At 55.3% G+C, this 25,431-nt stretch overlaps 2 protein-coding genes across 19 annotated transcripts in view; one reads left to right on the forward strand and one right to left on the reverse strand.

The window, feature by feature from the left end:
• The window catches only part of LOC128083375 (tapasin-related protein-like), a 66,782-nt gene extending 65,635 nt beyond the window's left edge, over positions 1-1,147 (forward strand). For 3 of the 6 annotated variants that reach the window (XR_008208049.1, XR_008208048.1, XR_008208050.1), the window contains 3 exons: positions 48-374; positions 549-827; positions 916-1,147. Coding sequence is in view for 3 of the 6 variants with exons in the window: in XM_052688528.1 (XP_052544488.1) it covers positions 48-374; positions 549-632; positions 811-893 (494 nt within the window). In the remaining 3 variants the exon portion in view is untranslated. The other 3 variants (XM_052688530.1, XM_052688528.1, XM_052688529.1) reach the window with 3 other exon arrangements.
• A 2,520-nt stretch (positions 1,148-3,667) lies between these two features.
• RAP1GAP2 (RAP1 GTPase activating protein 2) overlaps positions 3,668-25,431 on the reverse strand; it is a 48,761-nt gene continuing 26,997 nt past the window's right edge. For 6 of the 13 annotated variants that reach the window (XM_052688512.1, XM_052688520.1, XM_052688516.1 and 3 more), the window contains 23 exons: positions 18,855-18,939; positions 14,912-14,947; positions 14,761-14,805; positions 14,305-14,337; positions 13,886-14,095; positions 13,547-13,650; positions 12,970-13,048; positions 12,656-12,709; positions 11,716-11,799; positions 11,065-11,165; positions 10,441-10,570; positions 10,210-10,365; positions 9,626-9,697; positions 9,367-9,453; positions 9,054-9,188; positions 7,070-7,207; positions 6,817-6,935; positions 6,461-6,604; positions 5,766-5,883; positions 5,292-5,418; positions 4,262-4,341; positions 4,109-4,149; positions 3,668-3,780 (listed from right to left, as the gene is read on the reverse strand). In XM_052688512.1, coding sequence (XP_052544472.1) covers positions 4,141-4,149; positions 4,262-4,341; positions 5,292-5,418; positions 5,766-5,883; positions 6,461-6,604; positions 6,817-6,935; positions 7,070-7,207; positions 9,054-9,188; positions 9,367-9,453; positions 9,626-9,697; positions 10,210-10,365; positions 10,441-10,570; positions 11,065-11,165; positions 11,716-11,799; positions 12,656-12,709; positions 12,970-13,048; positions 13,547-13,650; positions 13,886-14,095; positions 14,305-14,337; positions 14,761-14,805; positions 14,912-14,947; positions 18,855-18,939 — 2,146 coding nt within the window. In that variant the 3' untranslated portion in view covers positions 3,668-3,780; positions 4,109-4,140. Of the gene's footprint in view, positions 3,781-4,108; positions 4,150-4,261; positions 4,342-5,291; positions 5,419-5,765; positions 5,884-6,460; positions 6,605-6,816; positions 6,936-7,069; positions 7,208-9,053; positions 9,189-9,366; positions 9,454-9,625; positions 9,698-10,209; positions 10,366-10,440; positions 10,571-11,064; positions 11,166-11,715; positions 11,800-12,655; positions 12,710-12,969; positions 13,049-13,546; positions 13,651-13,885; positions 14,096-14,304; positions 14,338-14,760; positions 14,806-14,911; positions 14,948-15,787; positions 15,874-16,831; positions 16,982-18,854; positions 18,940-25,431 lie in introns of those variants that run through there. The other 7 variants (XM_052688515.1, XM_052688517.1, XM_052688519.1 and 4 more) reach the window with 5 other exon arrangements.

Consider the following 25,431-nt stretch of genomic DNA (forward strand, 5'->3'; position numbering starts at 1 on the left):
CCGGCGAGCCGAGAAAGCCAATAGTGCCATAAATCTTTGCTCACCAGAAAAGCCCACGGTGACCGTCAACGTGAACTCCCTATCCCTGGTGGAAGGGGAGCAGCAGAAGCTGGTCTGTGACGTCCGCAACTACTACCCTGCAGACATCCACGTGCAGTGGCTCCGTGAGCCGCGGGGCGCCGGGCGGCTCCCCGACACCGTGCCCAACGTCCTCACCAGCAGCCACCGGCGCAGCAGCAACGGCACCTACAGCTTCTCCAGGTTCTTCCTGCTGACAGCGACCCTGCATGAGGACGGCCACACCTACACGTGCCGCGTGGAGCACTCCAGCCTGCAGGCACCCATCCGCAGGAGCGTCAGCGTGGCAGTGAGAGGTACCCAGCTCTGTGCTGGTGCTGTCCGGGCACTGATCCCACAGAGGGCTGGAGGGAGAATGGCCCACTCACCCATCCCTGTTCTCAGCGATGCTTTGAGTAAAACGAACAAAAAAGCCATCCTGTTCCCAGCCCTCATTTATCCCCATCCTTCTCCTTTTGATTCATCTGCAGAAGCGACCTCCATCGCCTGGCTGCTGCTGCTGCTGCTGGGCCTCACTGGGTGTCTTGTGGCCGCACTCCATCACCTCTACAAAGGTGAGAACAGCTTCAGGTGGGGGGATGGGGGTGTCTGGGTTGGAGGGGAGAGGGCTATACCGTGCAGAGCAATTCTGTGCCAAGATGCCCCTGAGATGCAGTGAGGCTGCAGACCCTGCCTGTTGTCCTTTTATTCACAGCCTTTCTTTTTTTCTGTTTTCCTTTTTGCCCACCCTAGCGAGGAGCACAACTAAGGTGGGTGCGCTTCACATTCCTGTTTCTCCCACGACTGTCAGTGCTTTCCCTCGTGCTCAGCACTAAACTCCCTTCTCTCTCCCCCCAGCCCAAACCTTACTAGGCGCAGTGCTCCAGCAAGGAGCAGACACGGCCCCACGAACTTCAGGTGCCATTGGCACCGCTGGATGCCTCAGTGCAGGAGAGCAGGGGGCTGGGGTAGGCTGAAGGTGACAGCTGTTGCTGAATGCCAGTGTGGATGAAGCAATCTTCCCAGTTACTGGCAAAGGGGGAAGCTGCAAGAATTATTTTTGTAATAAAGATTGATTTAGAGAACCCAAGCTTTGTAGGTTTGGTTTTGTTCTTCCTTGGCCCCTCTGCCACCCACTCCCACCCCACATTATCCTGTTCTCACATTGGCACATCCATGGGCTCACTCTCATCACCAAATGCTGAAAAAAAATGCTGATCAAAAGCACTGTTCATCGTTCAGCCCAAGCTGTAGGGAAAAAACACAGACACTGCCCCAAAAAATGAAAGCATTTTGTAGCATCCTAGGAGGGAGAGAGCATCCTCTCCATGCTTGGCTAATGCTCGCACAGATGTGTGCAACATATGGACACAAAATATGTTATTTATTGTGAATTTTGCAAAGACACATTTAAGCAACAAAATATACATTTGTGAACCTTTAGTTTTATACATAACAAATACAATCTGCTACTATAGCAATAAATTAAATGTACATTATTTACAACAGACATAGGCCACCAGGAACTACGAAGCGCCGCCTCTCCACATAAAAAATAAACTTCTGTCAGATACATTTTCCCAAGATTTTTTTTTCACTCTATAAACTCTCTTCACATTCTAATGATATAAATTCAGCATTTTCCTTCGCAGGATATACGCAGTGCTACATTCCTTCCAACAACGAAGCACGCTCTGAGGGTCCGAGCTGAGCACATCGCAGCCGCACGCAGCCCTGCAGTGTGGGTGCAATGTGCCCTGCGGGGATCGGGGCCACGTGGCACCGCCGGCACCGACTGCCCCTGCAGCAGCTGAGGAAACCCGGGGTCGTGGCTTCCATCAGGGTTACCGTGCCCGCCGGTGCCAAATAAACATTCCGGCCCTGCGTCTGCCGTCGCCACAGAGCCCAAAACTCCGTAAAGAAACTGAGTCTGTGCTTGGGACGGTCCCTTTTTACCCAGGGAAAAAAAAAAGCACTTCCATTTGTATGCAGGTGTGTACATGTGTGCGTGTGTCACGTAGAAGCACAAAACGTTTTGCAATATATATGCAGGAACGCCCTCACCCACCGCTGGAGCACAAAACCCTTCCGCGCTCCGCCAGCGCACGGCCGCGCCGCGCACGGTCAGCCCGGGCAGAGCAGGGAGCCACGCCGCGGCCCGCGACGCCCCACGCATCGCTTCAGCCCCGGGGCCGCAGCCCTCCCAGAGCCCTCCGACAAACCGCTCCGGGTCAGAAGGAGCCTCGCAGATTCAAGTAATAACAGAAACAAAACAACGACCCGAAAACAAAAGCCCGGACGAGAGCAGCCACTGCATTTGCTGAAAGATCTCACAGAGATCAACACGCGCGCAAACAAAGACGCACAGAACCACACAACTCCTCGGGAAAGCCGCACCGAGCCCCGGGCGCGCGGCAGCCCCGCAGCGCAGCACTCCGCGGAAGGGCGAGGGTTCGGCGCCCCCGGGGGGCAGCAAAGCGAGGGGAACCGCCTCCGGCAAAGAGCAGCTCGAGGTTTAAATGCGACTTAAAAGCAACTCACGGACCGCGGGAGGGAGCGCTCAGTCCTCGCGTTCTCCGCGACGCGATTCCTTCGTCAATCGGATCGTTAATTCCTCCGTTAACGCGCCCCACCGGCCCGCAGCCCTTCCTTCCGACAGCGCCACGCGGCGCGCACCGCCGGGCCGTTTGTGGGCGGGGGCTGCAGCCGCGCGCGGGCGGCTTTGGCGCTGCCAGCTGTGCGTCGTTAGGAATCATGAACTCAAAAAACGGCTTCCACTTGCAATGAAGAACGTCGCTTCTGGCCGTTACTTTTGCAAGTGTGACGGATTGAGGCGAGGTGCAGCGCTGCACCTCTGCAGCATTTAAAAAGTGGATGGGGGAAATCCGTGACCACCCTGAACATAGTAGACAGACTTACAGCGAACCTTAGGCAAAGCTCCCTAAGGGCCGAGGGATATCTGTGCGGGCAGGAGCATCTTCTGCAGAGCGGCACGGGGAGGTGTCACCTTGCACAGCCGTAACCGCCCTCTTTCGAAGTGAACGGACGCGCGCTCAGAGGCGGGGGCTGATTTTGCAAAGGGCGGAGCAGCCCAATGCCGTCCCGGCCACCGGCGGATGGAGCAGCCCTGGGACGAGGCAGATCCCGCAGGCTCAGTGCTCCGAGCACCAGTCTGGGATTCGGTTACACCGCAGCTTTGGCTTCGGTCTGTCCCGGGCCCACGCTGCAGTTCTGGGCAGGGAAGAAGCACTCGGGCCACGCAGAGAAGGCAGATGGCACCGCGTGCCAGCACCCGGGGAGCGCGGGGCTGCGCGGCCCCAGGTATTTTGCAGCCCAAGAGCTGGGGGTGGGGTCAGCAGGGGCAGCGCGTGAGCCCCGGTCCCACAGCACTGCTGCACCAGCTCCAAAAGCAGAGAACCAGAGCTGCCCGTGCCTGCCAAGGGGAAAAAAACTCCCAGGTGTGTGTGTACATGGACGGTGCAAGCACCTGAGGGACACTTCAAACCTCTCCGGTGCCCCCCCAGCTCCCTGCCCGCAGCCTGCTGGGGCCGTAGGGGAGGCGGGGGGGCACGGGGAGGGCTAGGACTGCTGGGGCCGGGAGGGAGGTGATGTCCTCCGGCGGGCACAGGGTCGGCTGCAGCGGGGAGGGCATCGTGCTGGAGTGTGAGGTGTGTGCGTTCCCACGGGGAGGTGAAGTTTTCCCTTTGCTGAAACAAAAATCCTCTGGGGAGGAAAAAAAAAAAAAAAAAAGAGAGAGAGAGACAGAGAGAGAGGAAAGTGTCAGAGATACTCAAGAAACAGAGAAAGAAAATGCAGCGCTACGTCGTGGCACTGATGGGCACCGGCCATCATTGATCATTGATCACTACCGTCTTTCTCGCTCAGTGCTGCCCTCACCTTACAAAAGCATTTAGGATGCCCACAGATCTGGTACTGACCATGCATTTAATGATAAGCGCTGCAATTGGTTGCTGCGTGCTGTCGTTAAAGGACATGCATTGGACCTGAGATGAGATGAATCATGTCACACAACAGTGTTACAAATACTCACCGCTGAAAAGTTCTCGACTTCCTTTTTTCCTGCTAGTGACTCTAAACGAGAAACCAGAATTCAGGTTGGATTGCAGACAAAGGCACAGCAACACAGAGCAGCACTGCCCCGCAGCCCCGCGCTGTGCCTGCAGGGCGTCCCCACGCTGCGTACCGTGCTGGAGCTGCCGTGGCTGAGCTTATCGAAGCGGAACTTCAGGTTTGACCTCGGGGAGTTTCTGTTCTTTACATCTGCTGGAGGGTGGAGAAAAGCAAAGCGAAGTAATAACCCACGAGCAAACCGGTTGCTGAATCAGGCGGCAGCCAGGAACTTTAATATTTTGTCACCAATGTTACCAATATTTAGTCTATCTTGACTGAACGTTTGGCAAAATCTGTACATTAAGTGTTTTTGATGGAATAAATTGAGGCTTAATTACATCTCAGAGTGTTTCTACTGGAAATGCCACTGAAAAGGCTGCAGCAAATGACTGATCTATGTAAGTATGGATTTCAGTGCTTTTGGCAGGAAAATGCAAAATAAACACTTTAAGCATTAAAAATGCTGTTTTGTTCATTCTGAAAATTGCTAATAAAACAAGAAGGACTTGAGGTGCTGATACCAAGGAAAGAGAGCCAGGCTGCACTCCCAGCTCTTTTCCGGAGCTTCTCCCAATTATCAAGCTGCTCCCAATTACCAAGCTGTTACTGGTGGATTTGTAGCTCTCCGGCTGTTCTGCAAAGAGCTCCTGAGTTCCTAATGTGTGCTTTCATTTGAATCCTGGCTCCTTCCAGCAGGACCACAGCGCACGGGGAAAATGCAGCGCTGCGCTGCGCGGTGAGGGGCGGGCGCCCGCTCTGCCCGTCTGGCTCGCGTTGACTCGTACCTCGCTTTGCTAATTGGCTCCAATGGATGGAATTAGTGCAGAGTTGGTTAGCAGGAGGGGTAATAGAGCCAGGCTCAAGGAGAGCTGCTTGGTTACTAAAGAACTCCTGAGTCACAACTTATTCCTTGGAGACAGCGAGTTTCCAAGGCTACTGCAAATGTCCATCAGAAGAGTCCTAGAAGCCCCCCTGTGCTGGTTTAGAGCTCCGTGCTGCAGTATGGGTGAGCCGGGCGAGTTGCTCACAGTCGGGGCCCCACATCCTGCATCCTCACTGCCTCTCCCATAGCTGCTCCCACACCAGGCTGCCCCAGAACCCACCTGTGGGGCTCCGGCTCATGATGACCGGGGTGGCCGCGGCCCCCACGCTCGGGCTATCACTGACAGGCGATGCGCTGTAGATGAACACGTCCTGCTTGAAGGGCGATGCTGTGGATGGCTGGCTGCCCTGCACGGATAGAGTGGGACACAACTCCACTCCCTGTAGCGAGCTGCTACCCGGCACTCTGAGCGTGCCCAGCAGAGCTGCACTCTGCAGCACAGCATGGCACAGAACAGCAAAACGTGGCACAGCATGGCTCAGCACGGAACAGCAACTTTCATCCTTCAGGGTTGTTCAATAAATCCCATAGGAGCCAACCCAAGTGGACACGCGCACTTCCCTCCGCCCTGCTGGGATGACACCGGCACCCACCGGGATCATACAGGGGCACGAGGCTGTGGCATCCCCCCCAAGGAGCCCCCAGACTTGAAGCAGACCCCCCCCAGAGCTGCAGCACAGAACTGGGTTCCTACCACGCTGTCGTACTCCTCCAGTGTCTCACTCTCCCCCGCCGTGCTGCTGAAGCTGCTGGTGCTCGAGGAGGAGCGCGAGATGTTGGACCGGCCGTTCTCCTTCAGCTTGACAAAGGGCCTAGGGGGTGACGAGACACTTAAGTGAAGCATGTGGTCACTGCACCGAGCACCGAGCTGAGCACTGTAGGATGAGCTCTGCTGGGCACAGAGTAGCCACCATGGGATGGAGTCGGGGCATGGCTGGCAGCATTCCCCTCCAAAGGAGGAACACAGGATCTGGTAGCTGTGGGAACATGCACAGGGAGCTCACTCCATGCGCCTGCCCCAACCTGCAGGGTTTGGAAACTCCTGCCAACGTCTTTTGGCAGGAAAATGCAAAATAAACACTTTAAGCATTAAAAACGCTGTTTTGTTCATTCTGAAAATTGCTAATAAAACAAGAAGGACTTGAGGTGCTGATACCAAGGAAAGAGAGCTCCTTGCTGCTGCTCTTTTCTAAAGATGGCTATTTTCAGATGATAAAAGAGTAGAGTAGTGCACGTGAATCACCAGAACCTCTATTTTACTTCCTCAACTTATTCACAGTACTTATCCAACTTATTCATAGTAGAATCTGGAGATGTTATTTTTGACGGCCCCTGGTTCTCTGGGTGTTGGTTGTAGGGACTGCGGCAGTTTGGTTCTGTGCTGCTCACCTGTCTTTGTTGGGGCATATTTCAGGGGAGCTGGGGTTGGATGAGGTCTCAGATTTCATCTCCTGCGATGAATGTCCAACATCTGGTGTCTTCTGTGCTCCAGAAATACTGTCACTGAGGGCACAAAAAGGCTGTGTGAGGAGACTTAAAACGAATGGTCAAATTATACTTCTAGCACCATGTGCCAAAACTCGAGTAACAGATGCTCTTTGAATACTATATCTTTAAGTCAGAGGGAAGGGATCCGAGACACCCCAGCCTTGAACGTGGCAGAAACAGCCCTAATGCAGAACAGGGAGGTTCTGGCACCACAGCCACACTGCAGGGCTCCTCAGCACCGGGAATGTCACGCTTACCATCGCGCCCTGCTGTCTGCCTGGCTCTCCAACCCTGTGTGCAGGCGTGGGAACAGCCCCGAGCGGCGCTTGATGGGACTCCTCGACTGGTTCTTGGCCGCGGCTGCCGAGACCGGGGGCTGAAAGAACCACACAGCCCGAGCTCAAGGAGCGCACAGCACCATCTGAGAAACTCCTACAGCACCCTGCCGGCATGGGAGGGAGTGGACACACACACAGACAGTGGGACAGAGGGCCACGGGGCTGCACTAACCGAGAAGGTGGTCTTGGTCACCTCGCTGCTGTTGTGCGCGATGCCCCCGCTCAGGCTGCCCGGGATGCCGCCGCCATGCTGCTTCCTCTGGCTGCCCACCATTGTCTCCATGGAGTGGCTGCGCACGCGGATGGCTCTCTGTGGCCACGAGGGACAGGAGACAGCAGTTACCAACACCCCGGCACCACTGCCACCCAAAGCCCCAGAGCCCCAGGCCCCTCCCTGTAGAAGCCCCGAGGAGCGACAGCGCAGCCCGGCGGTAGGGCAGCATCCAACCACACACCCAGCACCGCTCCCCGAGTTTTCAGGAAGGCTCTGCGAGGAGCCCCCTCTGCCCCTCCTGCCCCTGCACGGCTGACAGTTCCCATGCAGCACGCAGCAACCCATAGCCTGCTGCCAGCTGCCCTGAGACGTTTGTGCCACTTCCAGTGCACCCTGCTTCCTAGGAAGGAGCAGACCCTGGGAGCTCGAGCACCGCCCCGGCTCTGCACAATGAAGGGGCTGCGGTGCCCTCCGCTCTGGCAGCATGGGGCCATCCCGATGACAGTGGGATACAGGGAGGGAGCGCAGAGGGCTGTGCAGCCCCTGCAGGGCGGTCCAGGGGTGCAGAGAAAGAAGCAAAGGTGCCATCTCTGAGCAGGAACTGAACATGTGGGGGCTGACGATGACTTTAACGTGTTTTGACTCAAACTGTTGGAACCAGAGCTGTGCATGCGGGAGGCAGAGACCTTTTGCGAATCTGAACACCCATTTTGGATGCTTGAACAGGACTCGAGCTATTTTTAAAGCCTTCCCTCAGTTGTTGTCCCAGGCACTCACAAATAAGACCACGAGATCTTTTGGAAGTCTGGCACACACCATGAAGAGCAGCAGGGAAATGCGCAAGTTAAAAAAATCTGTACACTTATTTTAATTACTGTGATAACCATAGCAACCAGAGCCCAAACTGGACTGTGATACTGGTGTGCCAATTACAGGAAAGTTTCCCTTTGCAGCTATTGCCTCCTGAATTTCTGCTGTGCTACCCAGCAGGCCACGGCTATGTCCTCCTCCAGACCATTTAAGCACAGCTCAGGACACAGAGGTGTCAGAGGAAACAAGCCTCCAAAGGCCGTGTTTTTGAAGGCTTCCAGCACCGCATCCACGATGGATAGGCACCGCTCTGCTGTCAGCTTCAGCCCCGTGTAAAACCCCTCAATACCAACCCACACCGCACCCTGCAGCACCAAACCACACAGGGACCACAGTGTCCCCTCCTGCCCCTTGAGTAACGAGCTGCAAGCAAGCATCCATCAGACTGGATTTATTGGGATCAGCAACTTGTACAAACTGACGGTGTCTGTGGGCGGGAGCAGCAGGTCGCTCCGCTGCCAGCTCTGGCAGTGTGCGGGCAGGAGGATCTCCTCCTGGCACTGCCAGCACCCCGGCACAGCGCTCCACGCACCGCACGTCCCCTACTACGCCCTGCCAGCTGAGTGCCCACAGAGCCAACAGGAGGAAGGGGCCGAGAGCTTGTCGGTGTGATGCAACCAGCAGAAGAACATCCCACCCTGCTCCAGCCCCATGGTGCTCAGAGCGCACAGCGCAGGAGGTATGCCAGCACACAGCCCAGCAGCGCGGCCCCGAGGCGGCGGGGCAGGACGATGCCAGCTCCACCTGCCGGGCGCACCACGCGGCCCAGCGCACCCTGCAAGCCCAAAAGCTGCGTCTGCTCTCCGTGCGCCACAGCGCAGAAGAACAATCAGCGCCTCAGATCGTGGTACGACGTAGGACAGCTGCATCGTGCCTCAGTTTCTGCATCTTGTGCCCCAACAGGATGCAGCTGAGCCTACACTCATCCCCACAGCATGAGGCCAGCAATATGGGGACCTTCCTCTGCCTTCAGGGCCACTCATGCCCAGAACCCCTTCTGCACCTTCCACAAAGACACCTTCCAGCCCTCAGTACACATTAACTTTCCTGCTGGGGAGGGACTGAGGTTTACCTTGAAAGACTCCAGGAAGCCCCCGTGTCCTCCGTTCTCCAGCTTGTCCTCCTCAGGCCCCATTCCCAGCATGGTCTGTGTGTGCCCATGGAGCTCATCGTGAAGGTTGTCCAGCAGGGCAGCACGTGTCCGGTCCTGGGGAATGACACCAGGCTCAGCAGGACAGCCTCGGGTGTGAGGACATGAGGAAGCTGACTCTGCTGGTTCCTGAGCTTGTCTCAGAGCTGACCCAGCTCAGAGCAAGGAGGAGCAGTCCTAGGGCAGTGTGGGGGTGACATGGGGCAGTAGGGGGCAGAAAGGCAGCGAGCCGTACCTCCAGCTTCGCAAACTTGTCTGACTTGCAGCAGGCGTTCTCAGCATTGATGAGCTTGGTGAGCAGGAACTCCCGGAACTCGGGGCTCTAGGAGTGAGAGTGGAGGGTTGGGCATCTGCATTGTCCTGCTGCTGGTAGCACTGAGACACGACCCTACAGACCCCACACCCAGCTCTGCCTCCAGATGTGCCCTGAGGCATCCCAGACTCACACCCACACACAATTCCCAAGTTGGCATGCACTTTCAGTCCTGTCTCACCTTCTGAAACACTGGCGGGCTCGGCAGTGGTGGGCCAAAGGAGGGGACGTCTTCCCGGGCCGTGACGGAGACCTGTGTGGGCAGGCAGCGGTGGGCTGGGGGCAGTGCGCAGCACAGAGCCCCATGGGGCGATGCCCCCAGCTCAGCCCCGGGCTGCAGCCCACCTCAGCCCATGGGATAACTGCACACATCTACTTCTCACAAACCTTTTTCCCTCATGGCCCTAAGCGGCGTGCTTTCAGAGTGAGAAACTCTGATGGAGGGGTGATGCTACCTGCACTTGGGCTCTGTGTTTAGGCAGCATGAGTTGTTCTGGGTTCATTGCAACATCTGTGGCATCAAAAATCTCTTGTAAATGAGCATACTGCTACATGGGCACGCTTTATATGCACACATATGTATGTATACACACAAATGTATGTGTTCATGTACACACATATGCTCAGTATATACATTCTCCAGTTATATAGATGCCTGAGCACCCTGAGCACACATGAGCAAATGTGTGGTTTGGAGATGCAGCCTGTCATGCACGTGGCTATGCACAGACAGAGCAAACCGTGACATGAGCTGAGATCCCCTACCTTGTAGGATGCAGTGTCTGCATCGGGGTTCTCCACCTGCACCACAATGTAGGCGTGTAAGAAATTGGAGGCAATCATGTCTGGGACGAATGGCGTGTTCTCTTCTTGAAAGATAATTGCCACAATGTCGTTGCCAATGTGTCTCTTCCTCTGCAGCTGGGCGGAAAGGGAAAGCATGGTTGGTGTGGGCAGGTGGCTCTGCCCCGTGGGCGCTCCAGGCTCATCCCTCACCTGCTGGGTGTCCCCTTCCGTGAAAGGCAGCTTGGTGGACACGTGGAACATGATCTCCCTGTCCCGGAACACGGTGTACACAGACTCAACCCCCGTCTGCCCGTGGCTGACATCCAGGCCTCCTCGGAAACTGGAAATGAGGGGAGAGTCAGGGAGAAAGGCAGAAATACTTACTGACAGCTCACCAGAGCCCGCTGGTGGCTGTCAGGGGATGAGGCGACAGAACAAACCATCTCATTTGTCTTTATCTACCTGCTAGCAAACGGGAAAGAACAAACTGTGCGCCATGTAGTGCAGTGCAGCCTGAGGCCCAAGGCATGCAGCATGGTCACAGCTCCAGGCATGGAGCAGAGCCCCACGGCACCGCCACACTCCCACAGCCCTTCCTCTACAGCCGAGTTGCAGCAGTCTGCCTCACAGCCTCGGGGCTGCAGGGACGAAGTGCTGCCGGCAGTTCCATCTCCTCTGTAAACTCCCCCAGCTGTGACCCACGAGCCAGAGCTATATTTGTGCTGCTCTGTGCTGCTCATGAATGAGCTGACTTCTGCTCTCACACGATAGATACTTTACAGACTATATGGTCTTTAGCTAAATTTACTTGTAAAATCAGTCTTTTCTACATACCCTTTAAAGTCCTGCAGTGTTATGGTGTCTCCCAGCAAATTTAGGAAGTTCCTGAAGGCAGCACTCTCCTCATTGTTGCCAAACAGCTCTTCCTCCTGAGTCTGCAAAGACATAGACGCATCTTGGGAGAGGAACGGGCAGCCTACCTGAATCCTTCATGTGTGTATTTCAAAACAATGAGACCTTGATAATGGTCTTCTATGAGTTATTCAATCCAAAACAAAACGCAATGCGTAAAGATAATGAGGGTGCCTGTCAGAATCATCTGTGGCAAATTATCAACCCAGCTGTGCCCATGCTCTGCAGCCAGCATCCCCAGGCTAATGGAAGCACTCACAGGCGTGTCTGCATGGCTCACAGCTCCCACCAATGCACCACTTTGCACTGTCTGAACACACATCTAATTAAGGCACTGTGGCTGCTACAGTGCACTTCCACATCCATTTCTCCCTACAGCTGATTTTAATATTGATTATTCTTCAGTCACATTGTATTTTAATGAGCCAGGGCCTTATCCAAGTCACCAGAGACTTGCTGTTGGTAAGAACACCAGCTGCAGCGCGTGCTGCACGTGGCACTCATTTACCTGCAGGGCCAACCGCAGTGCAAAGCCAGGCACAGCAATGCCCCATGCTCACAGCGCTCACTCACCTGCCTGAACTTCTGGTAGATGACACCAAACTTGAAAGTGTTGTTGACCTCATGCTCATCATAAGCCACTATCATCTGGGAGGCCTGCAGTGAAACAAGGCACAGTTGGGAGCCCGTGGCAGCTGAGGAGTGGGACCTGGGGTCACTGTCCTGGGTGGCAGCGGCTGCTCTTGAGCTCCCAGTGATGGATGGTGGTAAGATGGTAATGAGAATGGGTGAATGAAACTGCCTCAGTTGGGCTACATCAAAGGGCACTGAAAGTCCTGGCAATGCACTGCTGAGCCTGCTACGTGTTTGACACACAACAAACGGCTGAAGATGAGAAGTGTGCTGTAAAAGTTTCCCATAATGGGTTTCTACAGCAGCTCAAGAGTTTGCAGTGCTCCAGTGACCCTGGAGCGGGGAACAAGTGAGTTGTTCCAGCCCCATCACAGCGAGGACAGGCTCAGCCCTACTGGGCTTCCAGCTAAACTGCAGGCACCACACCCAGACTGGGGCTGGTTCATACCTCATAGCCTGTGTGTCCTTCCCTCCGGCGAGGGGCATCTCATGGAACCACCATAGTATCACAGAATGGTTGGGTTGGAAGGGACCTTATAGATCACCTCGTTCCAATCCCTCAGAAGGCTGGGTGACCCTCACCAGAGCAGGCTGCACAGGGCCCCTTCTGGCCTGGCCTTGGGCATCTCCAGGGATGGTGCATCCACAGCTCTGGGCAGCCTGTGCCAGGGCCTCACCACCCCGATTCTATAATTCCCTAAGGAAAACAGTATCTGTGCCCTGCATCTGTACAGAGCACTGAGAAGATCTTTCTCAAAGGTACTGAATCCTCCTAGCTCTGCACAAGTTCCCATGCTCCACAACCAAGCTACTGGATCATGGGGAAAAAGGCAGAATTATCCCAACTTGATCTCTACTGAATGCAAGGTAAGTTCCTCACCTTGGGATACAGAACCGGATTAAACTTCAGTCCAGAGGCATCATCACAGAAGGCCTGGGACAAAGGAAAAGTGGTGTGAGCATCAGTGGGCATCCCAGACTGGGGAGTCTGGCAGCATGGCTGCACACATCTTATCAGAGAGACGCACCCAGCCCGGAGCTGCAGGAGCTCCCCTGGCATCCCGTCCTGCTGCGATGCCCATGCCCAGCTGGTGCTAACCAGAGGTGCAGTGGGGCAGTCCCTGGGTGCAGCTTCCCCCTCCCCATCCCTGAGCTCATCCAGCAACCCACCCAGAGCAGCCCCATGCAGGTTACCTTCGCAATCTGTGGGATGCTGGGCAGCTTGCTAAATCCTGCCAGAGGAATTCTTTCATGCAACGTCTTCACTTTGGACCTAACAAGGAAAAAGGAATGAAAAGAAGCTGGGGAGGATCCCGTGCAGCCCGAGGCACTGCAGCCTCCCTGCCCGCCAGCAGCACAGCTCTGTGTCATGCACACTGCAGGAGGTGCTGCAACATGGTGTTCTGTTGGGCTTGGTCAGTTAAGAAGTGCTCCATCGTTATTCTCATCTCTGCACCTCTTAAAGTATTCGTTGTTTGGAAGAGAATTGAGGCAACGGCTCAGGCACCCTTGTCAGATTAGAGGAAAAATGGCAGCAGATATGGCAGTGGATCATGAGGAGTTCCAGATGTGATTTCAGCAACAGATCAAAGCTCTGTGTTCACCACAGTACAGAGCAGTATAGGGACAGTGCCTCTGGCTTCTGCCCCACCCCGAGCCCCCTGAGCCCCTCAGTGTGCTGCGTCCTGCCTGCTGTATTCACAGATAAACAAATGGAGAGTATTTCAAGGCGAAGACATTTTGCTAAACAATGCACATTTTTCCTCTGTACCTGAGTATAATCCGTAAATATTCAGTGCCATCCATCTCCTCACACTTAATGGACAGGATCAGGTTTCCCAGGCTGCTGGCCGTGCAGTAAAAGTTTAAGTGGTCCTGCAGAGAGAAGCAGCAGGTGGGTGGTGGGGCTCAGCACACAGCAGGACAACACTCCCCCCCTCCAGCCTCGCAGGCTCCGGGCACAGCATCCAGCACTGTGAGCCAGCAGCCCTGCTGCCCCTGCCCAGAGCAAGGCTGCAGCACTCGCCCTTTCCAGTCACAACTGTGGGATCTGATTTTTTCTCCTGGCTGGGAGAAATTTCAGCCAACCCCTTGCCCCTTCCACACCCACCTTCCCCAGGAAGTGCTTCCTGTATGCTCTGGCCTCTCCTTTGCACTCCAGCTTGTACCCATAGGGGCTGGGGCTGAAGTTCTCCTCCTCCTCCTCGCAGACACTGCTGTCGGATGAGGTGGGCGTGCCGAGGTTCTCTGGGTCCTCAATCCAGTACCCCCCAAACTGGGGCAGGATGACCAGCGGGTAGGGGCTGCCCTTCTCCAGGATCTGGGGAAGCACAGGATGATGGGCTGCCCCACACCGCAGGGTAGGTCCTGCCCCTCTGCAGTGCCCTACTCCTCTGTGAGGAGCAGGTATGGCACCGCAGAGCTGGGCAGGAGCAACGTGCCTCACAGCTCCTGCTGGAAGCAAGACTGCCACACACTTCTGGAAAAGCACTGCCCTGGGGGCACAGAAGCATGTTTCAGAGCACCTACCTCATCGATGCTGGGGTATGGGATGTAGTCCTCCTGCAAAGGGAATCACAGAACTGCACACTACTGCTTGCTCCCCGGGTTCCATCTGTCCCTGAACCCGAAATCCAATTTAACACACTAAGTGATGTTGCTGGGTGCAGCCCCAGCTCTGCCCTGCTCTGCCCATGGCGCTGCCCATCCTGCACCCACGCCACCTCCTGCACAGCACCACAGACCCAGCCAGCACACATCACTCAACAGCGAGATGCACCGGTTTGGACACAAAGCTGGATTAGGGATTTACATGCACCACTCTCTTATCTCTGCAATTCAATCAGTGCCTTGCTTTTAGATAACTCCTAAATCCCTTTTAGTCCTTTAAGCAACTGCCTTTGACTACACACATTAAAGCCCCGATTTCTGGAGATAACAGGGAACTCTTGGAAAGATCCACACAAGAAATAAAATCCAACAAACCTTATGTTTTTGGCTTCCAGCTTTCTGATCTTCAAGTTTTGGTGCCTGTTTGGAACAAAGTGAACAGATTGAACAATGAAGAAGCTGCCACCACACAGACGCCTGCAGGACACCTCACGCCAACGCCGCCCTGCACCACACTGCAGCTCACCTGCATCTTCTCCAACATCTCGAAGAATTCTGCAGACTGAAAAAAGAAAAGAGAACCGTGCTGTCCAACCGGGTGCCAGGAGCTGCCGAGATGGGCTGCAATGCTGAGCAGAGCAGCTCAGCCATCCTGCAGGCCTGGGCAGGGAAGCAGCTGCACTGCACGCTGTGGATGCAGCACATCACTGTGCTCAGTGCTGCACGGTGCTGGAGATCAGGTGGGCAGAAAGCCCACGCTGCTGCCCGGGGCTCCATACAGAAACCAGCAGCAAAATCTCTGCTCTGGGGCCGGGCCTGGCCAGGCGTGCTGATCCATGAGCTGTGGTGAGCGGTGGCTCCTGAATGCACAACACCTGCATGCTGTCCTTCGGCAGGGCACCACTGGGTCACCCTGCACGGCCCCTCCTGCTCCCACATACAAGCAAATAAATTATCCAGCATCCTCAAGATGTCAATACTGGGACACTCCCAGTAAACCAATATGTAACTTTGACAGGGATTTGATGAAGGACTTCTTTCTCCTCTCCCTTACTCTCCCCCACCCACAGATCTTAATCCGTGTTCATTGCAGGACGGCACCTCTGGTTCCCAGCAGTGGTTGCAAAAGGGGAACGCAGGACACAGGGCAGGGGCTCACAGCACCGCGCCAAAGAGCACAGCACCAGAGTATGTGCTGGGGAGCCCTAGAACCAACTGAATTCCTCAAAAGACAGAAAAGAAAGAAAAATCAGAGGGGGAGATGAAGAAATGAAAATCATTCCAAGACCAAAGGGGCCTCACACGAGTTTTCTCACCACAGATGCAGCAGAGGCGCTGCCACAGTCCTGCCCTTAGACTATGCCCCTTCTTTATCACTGCACCTGCAGCAGGAGAAACGCACCTAGGTTCAGAAGAGCTCTGCGTCCAAACTGAAAAGGCTTTGCTTTACTTTAAGTTCCTTTCAGGTTCCTGCTTATCTCCAGGCATCTGCAATAGACGCATGCTCTCTGAGACAATGAAAATAGCTGTCACCCCTCTGCCAGCAGCCAGGGCAGACAGGCAAAACAACAGAGCAGAACCCGATCCACCTTTCCAAGTGAGCTCCAGCAGAACACGTGTACACACATTTAATAAAGCAAAGAGCAGTCTGTAGCCACTAGGAATTTATGCAGACTTGAAGCCAAGCTTTACCACGCCACAAATATTTTGGTAAATATAGTTGGGACAATTATACCTTTGTGCTGCTCAGTCAGGAGCAGCGTCACCTGCAGTGGTTCAGCCACCAGTTTGTTCTTACTGAGCTGAGTCACTGAGCCCAGCTGCTCCTGGCAGCAGTGACTGCAGCTGCGCTACAAATGCAACCAAAGGCACCACTGGCACAGAAAGCCATTCCGTCCCTCCACAGGCAGGACAGACCTGTCCCAAAGCTTGTAGTAATGACCTGGTGTAGGGAACTTGCTTTAGCAGGTGGGTTGGACTCGATCTCTGGAGATTCCTTCCAACCCCTACGATTCTGCGACCTTAGAAATGCAGAATATCCAAGCCAAAAATAGAACTATTGTTGTTTTCTTCCTAAGCTCACATGTCCTCGCTACCTCACAGCTAAAAGCATTCTCCTGACAGCAAAGAGATCACAACATCACCTCCAGCATCCCAGCACAGGGTGCTGCATTTGCTCCTCTCCATCAGCGTCAGGTCTGCCCCAAAGCCCCATTGGCGGAGCTGGTGCTGCTGAGCTCACAGCACATGAGGGCACAACGTAGCGAGCAGATGAGGACCGACGTGAAGCAGAAGTAGCAGCACAGCCACAAAGCGCCCATATCGGAGGTTTCCAAAGAAAACGACACCCAGAAAGAAAACCGCACCAAGAGTGTGCAGCTGAGCACCGCACACCCGGCAGTGCCCACAGCGAACCGCTGCCCGCAGCCCCGAGCGTGGCACTCACCAGCAGCCCCCGCAGGAAATCCATCTCAGAACCGCACCGCCCGCAGCTCTCAGCCTCGCCCCCGGAGCCGCTGCGGCCACCGTGGGTCCTACCGGCAGCGCAGCGCGGAGCGGCCCGGCGCCAGGCGGGCCACCATCCCCACCGACACCTCCCTTCGTTAATGTTTCTCCAGCCAGAGGCATGGCAGTGCTGCTGCTTTGTTATTTAAAAGGGTGGCTCCGCGGGAAGTGCCCCAAACAGGTTGGGCAGGAAGCGGGCGAGAGTTCGCACGTGGCTCACGGAGGTTTTCCCCGTCACGGACGCGAGAGGTGGCACGGGGAGCTGAACGGGGCGGGAGGCGAGGGAAGGAGAGGGGCTCGGTTCCAACGAGCACATCCCCACCTCCCACATGCATCCGGGCAGCGCAGCAGAGCCCGGCACAACCAGCACTCAGCACCTCGCCCCAGCCGCAACGACGGGGTCACCCGTCCTTGCCATGGGCAGGTATCAGCGCAGCCCTTCCAGCCTGCTTTCAGCCTGGCTGCTCCCTGCACAAGGCCAATCAGAAAGCCTGCACCACGCCAGGTCCCGGCTCTGGCTGTGCCACGCCGTGCCCACCTGTCTCCCGGCTGGAAGTGCTTGGCGCGGCCGCGGGCTGAGGAGAGGCGGCTGTGGGGCCACGTCTGCCCCTGGGGCCGTGTCCCTGCCTGCACTCACTGCCCCTTCCTCTCCCCATGAGTTTCCAGGGCAGACACAGCAGAGCAGCAGGGGAGCCCAGGAGCAGAAGGATGGCTTTGCCCTGGGGCCGCTCGGCTCTGCTCACTTTTGGCTCGGTCTGCCACTCTGTTTCTGCACGGTGATGTCCATTACAGGTGCCAGACAAATTCCTCCCGCTGAGGGCTGGTGGGAAGCAAGCCTCACTGTGGAATTACACCAGCAAAAAAAGGTTTTTGTCATTGTAGTTTGCCTCCTTCAAGGAATTTGAGTTACACCAGGAAAACACATTTTTGCTGGCAGAGCTTGCATGCTCTTAGAAGGAGTTTGCTCACGCAGCTCTATTAGCAATGGGCTGTGCTGCAGGAAGCCAGTGCCTCCAGCAAGCTGTCTGCAGCCTGTGCCCAGAATTAAGCAGAAAGCACAGAGTGCATGTAGGAATGAACCTGCTCACTCTGTGCAGCTCAGCTGTGAGCTCTTGGCTGGGGACTGCTGCAAGGCGGGGAGGAGTGAGCGGGCTGTGCCGGGCAGGACCCACTGCCAGCTCCGCGTGTCACCCTATCCCGTCCTCCTCAGCCCCAGCCCCTCACAACCCCTGCCATCCACCAGTGTGCTCTGCCAGCTCACGCCTGCTTTGTGCACCCAGGCCACCAACATAAGTAAAATGAACCAAAACTTGAGAAACCTCACTAACAAACTTCTCCAGCTCCATTCTTCCCCACCCCTCCCCCCACTCTTAACAACCATTTAACCAAGTTCTCAGCTGTCTCGTAAGCTTCTCTTCGATCTCATCTTCGCCAGTTTAATGAGTAATTTCCCGGGTGGCAACATATCGAATGCTTTGCAGCTACCCAGGGGGAAGAGCTGCCATTTCCTTTGTCTGGAAGCTCCACTCGCACTAATTGCTCGGGTTACTCCATGAGAGCAGAGGAGCTGCACGCCTCGAAGGCTTATGCTGGAGCCAAAGAGCAGGTGCCAGCAGGCACGCAGGTGGGTCCCCGGGGCAGCACGTGGAGCTGGGGCCGATCAGGACAGCAGCACTGGGCTCTGCACCCACCTGGCACTGCCGCTTGGCATTGCGTAACGCGGCGGCAGCAGAATGGGGCCCGCTGGCACGCGCACCACGCTGTAGCTGATGGTGTCTGAACAAACTGCCGGCTGCTCTCCAGAATCCACCTACTCTGCTCCGCTCAGAACGGCCCCGGCTGCTACAGGCGCTGCGTTGGAAGTGCCGCTCCTCGCCGGCTCCGTTTCCAAAAGCAGCACCCAGCCTGGACCGCGCGCCCACGGCCCCGACGCAGGGTGCTCAGCCCTGCAGTGCAGCACTCACCTTCATGGTGGGGGGGGCAGTGAGCGGAGGGGACAGTGGCCGCTCCGGGAGGGTCACATCTGTGCTGCTCAGCAGCTCCTGCTTCCTGCAAAACAGAACAGGAGCCGTCAGCAACCCCTGCAGCCCAGTCTGGGAGGCAGGAGAGAAGGAACACGGGTGACAGGCCTCTTTTGGTTGAACCGTTCTCGTGTCTCAGCACCGCGGCCCCACAGAACTCCCCATGGTGGTGCTGCGTGAACCCCCCCCAGGCCCCACCACACTGGGCTTCGGCAAGGGCCAACCACATGGATCCCCACAGCAGAGTGGCACTGGCACGGAGGTCTCATGGGGATGTGACACCGGAAAGCAGGGGAGAAAGAACTGTACCAAGAGCCTGCCAAAAAATGCAACCCCACACCCTCCTCAGCCTTGAGAAACTGCACTCAAAGCCCTCCACTGATGATTTGATAAAAGCACACTGTGCCTTTTAAAAAAAAATCCCTTCTCAGGCAGACAATCAAATCGTCACATGCAGCAGTACTGCCAGATGCTACTCCGGGAGTCAGAAAATCTGAGATTTAATTTTGTTTCCTCTCGTTCCTGCCAGGTTAGTCTTGCAGAAACGAGGCCAAAATGTCCAACTGTTTATCACGCAGTAACGAGGTTTGCTCCCATGGCAGCCCGCCTGGGATGGCACAGCACAGCGTGAGGCAGTGCATGGGGAGATGAGCAGCAGTGCACACCAGGGCTCCCCCAAACAGTGGTAGGTACCTGCAGCCAACATCGGGACACCAGCAGAGCTTCTTTCTACAAGCTGCCCAGAGCCCGCCCTGCATTAGCCTCACTTTGCTCCCAGCCCAGAGCTGTAGGGGTGAACCCCACGGCACGTCCCTGCAGCGCATCCCTCAGTGCGTCCCTGTGCCAGCCGGGCAATGCTGGGCACCCTGCACTGCAGAACAGCCAGCTGGGCACTGCGGACCGGGCAGCACTGCACTGCAGGAGAAACGGCTGCACCAATGCAGAATGTGCCCATGGTGCTTCACAAGGAGCTGCCACAGCGCCCTTGCAGATCTGGTTTTCTGTGAGACCGCTGTGGCAAAAGCAGAACCCCACTGCTACCGTGCAAGGCAAAGGGTGGCTGTGCAGGGGTGTCCCTGCAATACACACTGAGCCAGGGCCTGACAGGGCTGCCCGCTGCTCCTCCCGCCTTCCTGCTCGTATTTACAATTGCTTCTGCTAACAGACGTCTCCTGGTCCTGATGGACTTTGACTCCATCTGTTGAGACACACACATGTATGCACTCACGCACCCAGCTGAGCACGTAGGACCGAGCAGTGCGGGGCTCCTGCCCTGCCTGGTCCTCAGCCCTCAGCCAGGCACAGAGAGCAGAGCCAAGGGGCTGCTGCTCAGTGCTGAGATCAGAGGGAAAGTGCCAACAGGACACAGATCAATCGTTCCCTGATAGTTAATAACTATGGAAGGGGGAAGTTATGGACTCAAATTGACCACGGAGCCAGCGGTGGGTCACAGAGCAATGAAGGGCTCAGGCCCCCATCTGTAGCCTTGATCCAGGGCCAACACCCAAGAAATGAATGGAAATGCTATAAGACTGCAGATGGGCAGCAGCAGAAGCCACGTGCTGACCACTCGCATTGACCATTGAGTTCATCCCTTCCTCCTCCCCACAGAATCACCATAGCTCTGCTGCTGAGAAGGTGCCCAAATGGCAATTTGCACTCTTTGCTCTATGACTTCCTGGAGCTCTGCAGGCAGACAGACCTGGACACAAGCACCCATCTTTGCTCTCTTCCTTTCAACCCTCTTTCTGTCTGATTGCACCAATCTGCAGAGCAGCCTCAAAGGCACAGGCCTCCAAAGATGAAAGTTATGGGGATGCATACAAATAATTCAATTTGATCTGGGATTTGTAACAGGTTGCCATAGCATCACATTCTAAGTATTATAAAATCAGTCGCACAACTTAACAACGTGTTCTGTTATCACATGTTGATTGCTTCTTTGGGGCCAAACTGCTGGAGCCACGATCTCAGTTCGAGGTGAGCACACAGAAGATTCACCAGCAATCAGCCCTAGCACCAGCACCACACTATGGTGACCTGCAGCACCGAGCGCAGTGATTCAGTCCTCTGCCAGCGCCGGGATCAAGGGCCACCAGCCTGACTCCCAGCAGTCTGCCCTCATGGGATGATGAATGGCTCGGGGGAAGGTCGGTGTGTCCCCATCTGCACAGGGCATGGCAGCCCCGGGAGCTCACCTGAAGCTCACAGCACAGCCCACAGTGCCACCAGCATAGGGACCTGGGCATGCATCCAGCACAGCCCTGTGCCGCCCAAGCTCCTCACAGCACAGCACAGCCCGCAGCCACCAGCTCTGCCCCGAGCCCACCCACAGCTGCAGTGGGACAATCAGCACGGGGGGGGGGAGAGAAGAGGTGGATGGAGGCCGGGCTGCCCCTCACTGAGCCTTGCAGGGCCAGGGCAAACCGGGCAGGGCAGAGGCTTCCCGGAAAGCCGCCCAGACATCACTTAGGTAATGTTATTTCTTCATTTTCCTCATTAGGCAAATAAAGAAAGAAGGCAAAAAAAAAAACAACCCAAGAATTAGAATCCTACATACTTAGTAAATCTAATTAAGGAAATACCTTAATGCAGTTACCAGGCCAGCCGCAGGGTTTTCCAAAGGCGAGCGGAACCAGCGCACCGGCAGCACTGCGGCACGGCCCCGTTCTGAGCGCGGGCACCGGGAACCCACAAAGCAGCCAGGATGGGTGGAGTCATTCTCTGATATTCAGAGCACTTCTGGTCACATCCCAAAAGCATGAACAAATTCAGGTCCTGAACCTGGCAGACCATGCTGGTGTGCTGAAATGCTGCTCAAAACGTGCTGCTGGGTGAGGAGGATGCCCTCACTGTGCTGCACTGCTGAACGCACCCAGCAGCAAGGCAGCACTGCTGCACTGTGAGGAGCTCCCTGGCAATCAGGAAATCGGGAGCACGGACAAAAGGTCCCACACCAGCTGCCCTGCTAATGACAGCCCATAGCACCATCATGGCACCACGTACATGGCCCCAGTTTGGGGGCTTGCTCTGTGCCAGCCTGGGACAACGCCAGAATTCCAACATAATCACATCATGGATAGGTTTGTTTGCCTTTAAAAATCAATTTTGGGGATCTCTGTGGGAAGGAAAGAGGCCACTTCCACCCACCAGCAACCACATTGGTCCACCACCTCCGGCTGTGCCATCCGAGCTCCACCAGGCAGCTGGGCACTGAGATGCTCTCCACCCACTGATCCTCCAGCAACATCGCAGGGCTTCTCTGGGCACGGGCTGGGCTGGGAACAAAATGCAGCCCCTGCAAGGCATGGCATGGCCGTGCAGACACAAGAAAGGACACAAGCACCTCGTACAGAGCTCTCAGCTGCACCTTTCTTCCTGTATTCTCACTAACATCTAACAAAAGACTTCTGCACACATTCTGCCTTTTTGTTTGTTCGTCTGATTTACCAGGCAGGCTCTAACCTGACAGAGCATTGATACAAATTGCGCGTGGGAAGGGGAGATGTCAACATATTATGTGACGCCGTTTTGCAGCGAGCAGTAAGCGCTGCTTTTTGTTATGCTGTGTCAATTAAGTGCCTGGAGCATCACAGGTTACATTTATGCCTTCGCTTAATTCTGCTGATGAAACCTGGCCCGCGGAGGTGTTAATCCCTCACAGCACACCCATCTGCAACAAGTTCAGCTGTCGGGATGCTTTATCCTTGAGAAGGACAGTAAAGATGTTCTGTAAATTAACAGCCTCTATTTTTGGAGCCGTCGTTTTTTTTGCCCTTGATGGGCCTCACCTTGCCAGCTGCTCCCTCTCTCATTTATTTAACATTCAGTGCCCAACATGTGAAGTTTGCCCAGAGGCCGACTCCCCGCCCGCACTGCCACGGCCCCACAGCCGCTCCTGGGTTCACCCAGACGGGGCCCACGGGCAGCACTGGCCCCATGCAGCCCTGTGCACCACAGCACGGCCATGGGCACGCACTGCGGGGCTGCCCGGCTCTGGCCTCAGTGCTGCACGTGCACCACAGCTCAGGGCAGGTGTGGGCAGAGCCCCAGTGGTGCAACATTTTCCCCAATAACCCAATTTGCCTTGGTTACCTATCGCTTTTGTGCACTGAAGCCTGAAAATCAGCAAAGAAAGAGAGCACTGTTTTCTGGTGTAAATTGTTTGCAGTAAATTTTGTGTTTTCAGACTACCAGCCTGCATCTGCTTGCATAGAGCACCGCAACTGCACAGCACGCACAAGCAAGGAACCTAAGCCCTGCTCAGAGCAAGGTGACATTTAACTGCAAACAGCTTTAGCTTTAATTACTCCCCTGCACCACGAGTAACTGTAGTTGGAGCAGTTCAGGACATCCTGCACTCGTGCAGGCGTTGCTGCGGTGCTGTTTCAGGAGGGCATGGCACACTCAGCGCCCGCCTGTCCCTCCTGTGCTGCTGTCTGCAGCTGGATGGGAGATGGAGCCCTTCCAGCCCACCAAGGACTTCCACCTTGTCTTGGTAGGAGAGTACAGCTGGCTCTGCAAATAATGCTGGAAAGAGATTTTTATCACTCGCAGATTTTGTTCTCTGGTCTCACTTCTAGGAGTGGAGAGGAAGCAACGATTTCCAGCAGCATTTGGATAAATCAGCAAAGGGACTCATGGACCATTTAATACCAGAAGGATTGTCTGATCCGATTCCTGAAAAAACATGAGCCAAGGAACCTTGGGCAGCCGCTTCTGAACTGATGCAATAATTTGCAAATTAAACAGAACAGCTCCCAGAAACCAGAGCCTCTGACCACATGCAGAACAACACCAAGCAGAGGGATGCTGCCTCCATCTGGCCCCCGGGCAGAGGGGCAGGGGAATGGGAGCGCTTCCAATGGTGGGGAGGGACCAAAAAGCCACGGGCTGCCTTAGTGAGCATAATCCCTGACCCCACTGAAACAAATGGGAATGTTTAAATCAACTTCAGCAGTGCGAAGACTTCACTCCAATGACTTCAGCAAGGTGTGCACCTTGTGTTGGTGCAGGGTGCTGCTTCTCTGCCTCAGCCCGAGCACAGGACAGGCACAGACCTACAGAGTGCCCAGGTGAGCATCGCCTTGCTCCTGCAACGGGAGCCTGCCGAAGTCCATTTGTTGTGCTGTACTTTGCTGGTTGCTAATAAGACAGGGACGTGGGCCACCAGGGACTCTGCAGCTGCCACCAATCCTGCCAGACTTGTATATGGCTCATGGAAAGCAAAATTCAATTGCAAATGCAGAACAAAGCCTGAATGTAGGAGGAAAAAAAGAAAATAGGAGCAGGTGGAGGAACAGAGTCCCTTTTGACTACACCGCTAACAGTCCCTTCCTTTTCCTGCAGATTATGTCACTTTGATGGCCCTGGCAGTTTGCATAAGATGAAGCAGCCACATTAAAGCGCTGCTTGAATTCTCGCTATTGCTCCCATGAAGGCTGCTCAGACCACAGCAGACAGGAGAAAAAATTCCTCGGGGTCTGGTTCTCCCCTTGAGGTGTCTCTATGACTCTCAATGTTCTAAATAAACCCTGCAGCCACAGCATCGCTGGGAGGGTTTCTGCTCAACTTGATGGGGAACAAAATCCAAAAATTCAGGCTCCTGTGTTACGGGGCAGATTCCATGAGAGTTTGGAGCCAGATTTTTTTCTCAGGCTTCAGGTGTCATTCTGAGCTCATTCATAGAAATCTGGCACCCAATGGGAAGGAATCACTTTGGGAGCCTCGATGCTCTACCTAAAGCCCCAGCAAAGGAGAAAATATCCCAGAGAGCAGCAGCAGCAGTATGAGCTACACAGAAAGCAACCCTAAAATCCTGCTGCCCAGCACACCCGCTGCCCATGCAAAGCACCTCCAGCAGCAGAACACGGGGCCGCACGACCCAAAACTTCGGGGTGAGGGCAGAAGGAACTCCCAGTGTGCTGGGTTGTGTAGTTACAAGAAAGACTCCAAATAATCAGGTCTTCATTCATATGTTTTTGTTTAAAAATCACCATTTCAACAACAACACAAAAAGGAAACCATCGATCTGCAGCAGTGCCCATGCAGCTCCCACCCCGAATGGGAGGTATGCACACCACTGGGACTGGGATGCATATTTCCGACTATTTTTAACAACAAAGTTGCCAGAGCAGCGCAGTCCTGGAGGAGAGAACTCCCTGACCGAGACCACACAAATAAATCAGAGCGTGGAGAGGCTTTGAAGCAAACAGCAATTCGCACTAATAAGCGGGGGGATGCGGGAGCCGTGCAGAGCAGACGCCAGCTCACACAGTATTGCAAAGAGGCTATTTCCTCAATACGCGGAGTTGAACATAAAGTACAATCCGTGACTTAGTCAATGAAAGATGAAACCATTTGTCAGCTGTTCCTCAGCGAGGAGACAAAGCTGCTCGCTGAGTTAAAGCAGTTCCGCGGGCACCGAAAGCGGTCCTGAATGTTCTCACGCCAAAGGATCGCGCTCGGGTTCGCCTTGCACAGCAGCGCACGCAGCCGGCACTGCTCGGGGAGCGCTGAG

This window comes from Tympanuchus pallidicinctus, unplaced genomic scaffold (genome assembly GCF_026119805.1).
Source record: "Tympanuchus pallidicinctus isolate F22 unplaced genomic scaffold, pur_lepc_1.0 scaffold24, whole genome shotgun sequence".
Taxonomy (NCBI): domain Eukaryota; kingdom Metazoa; phylum Chordata; class Aves; order Galliformes; family Phasianidae; genus Tympanuchus; species Tympanuchus pallidicinctus.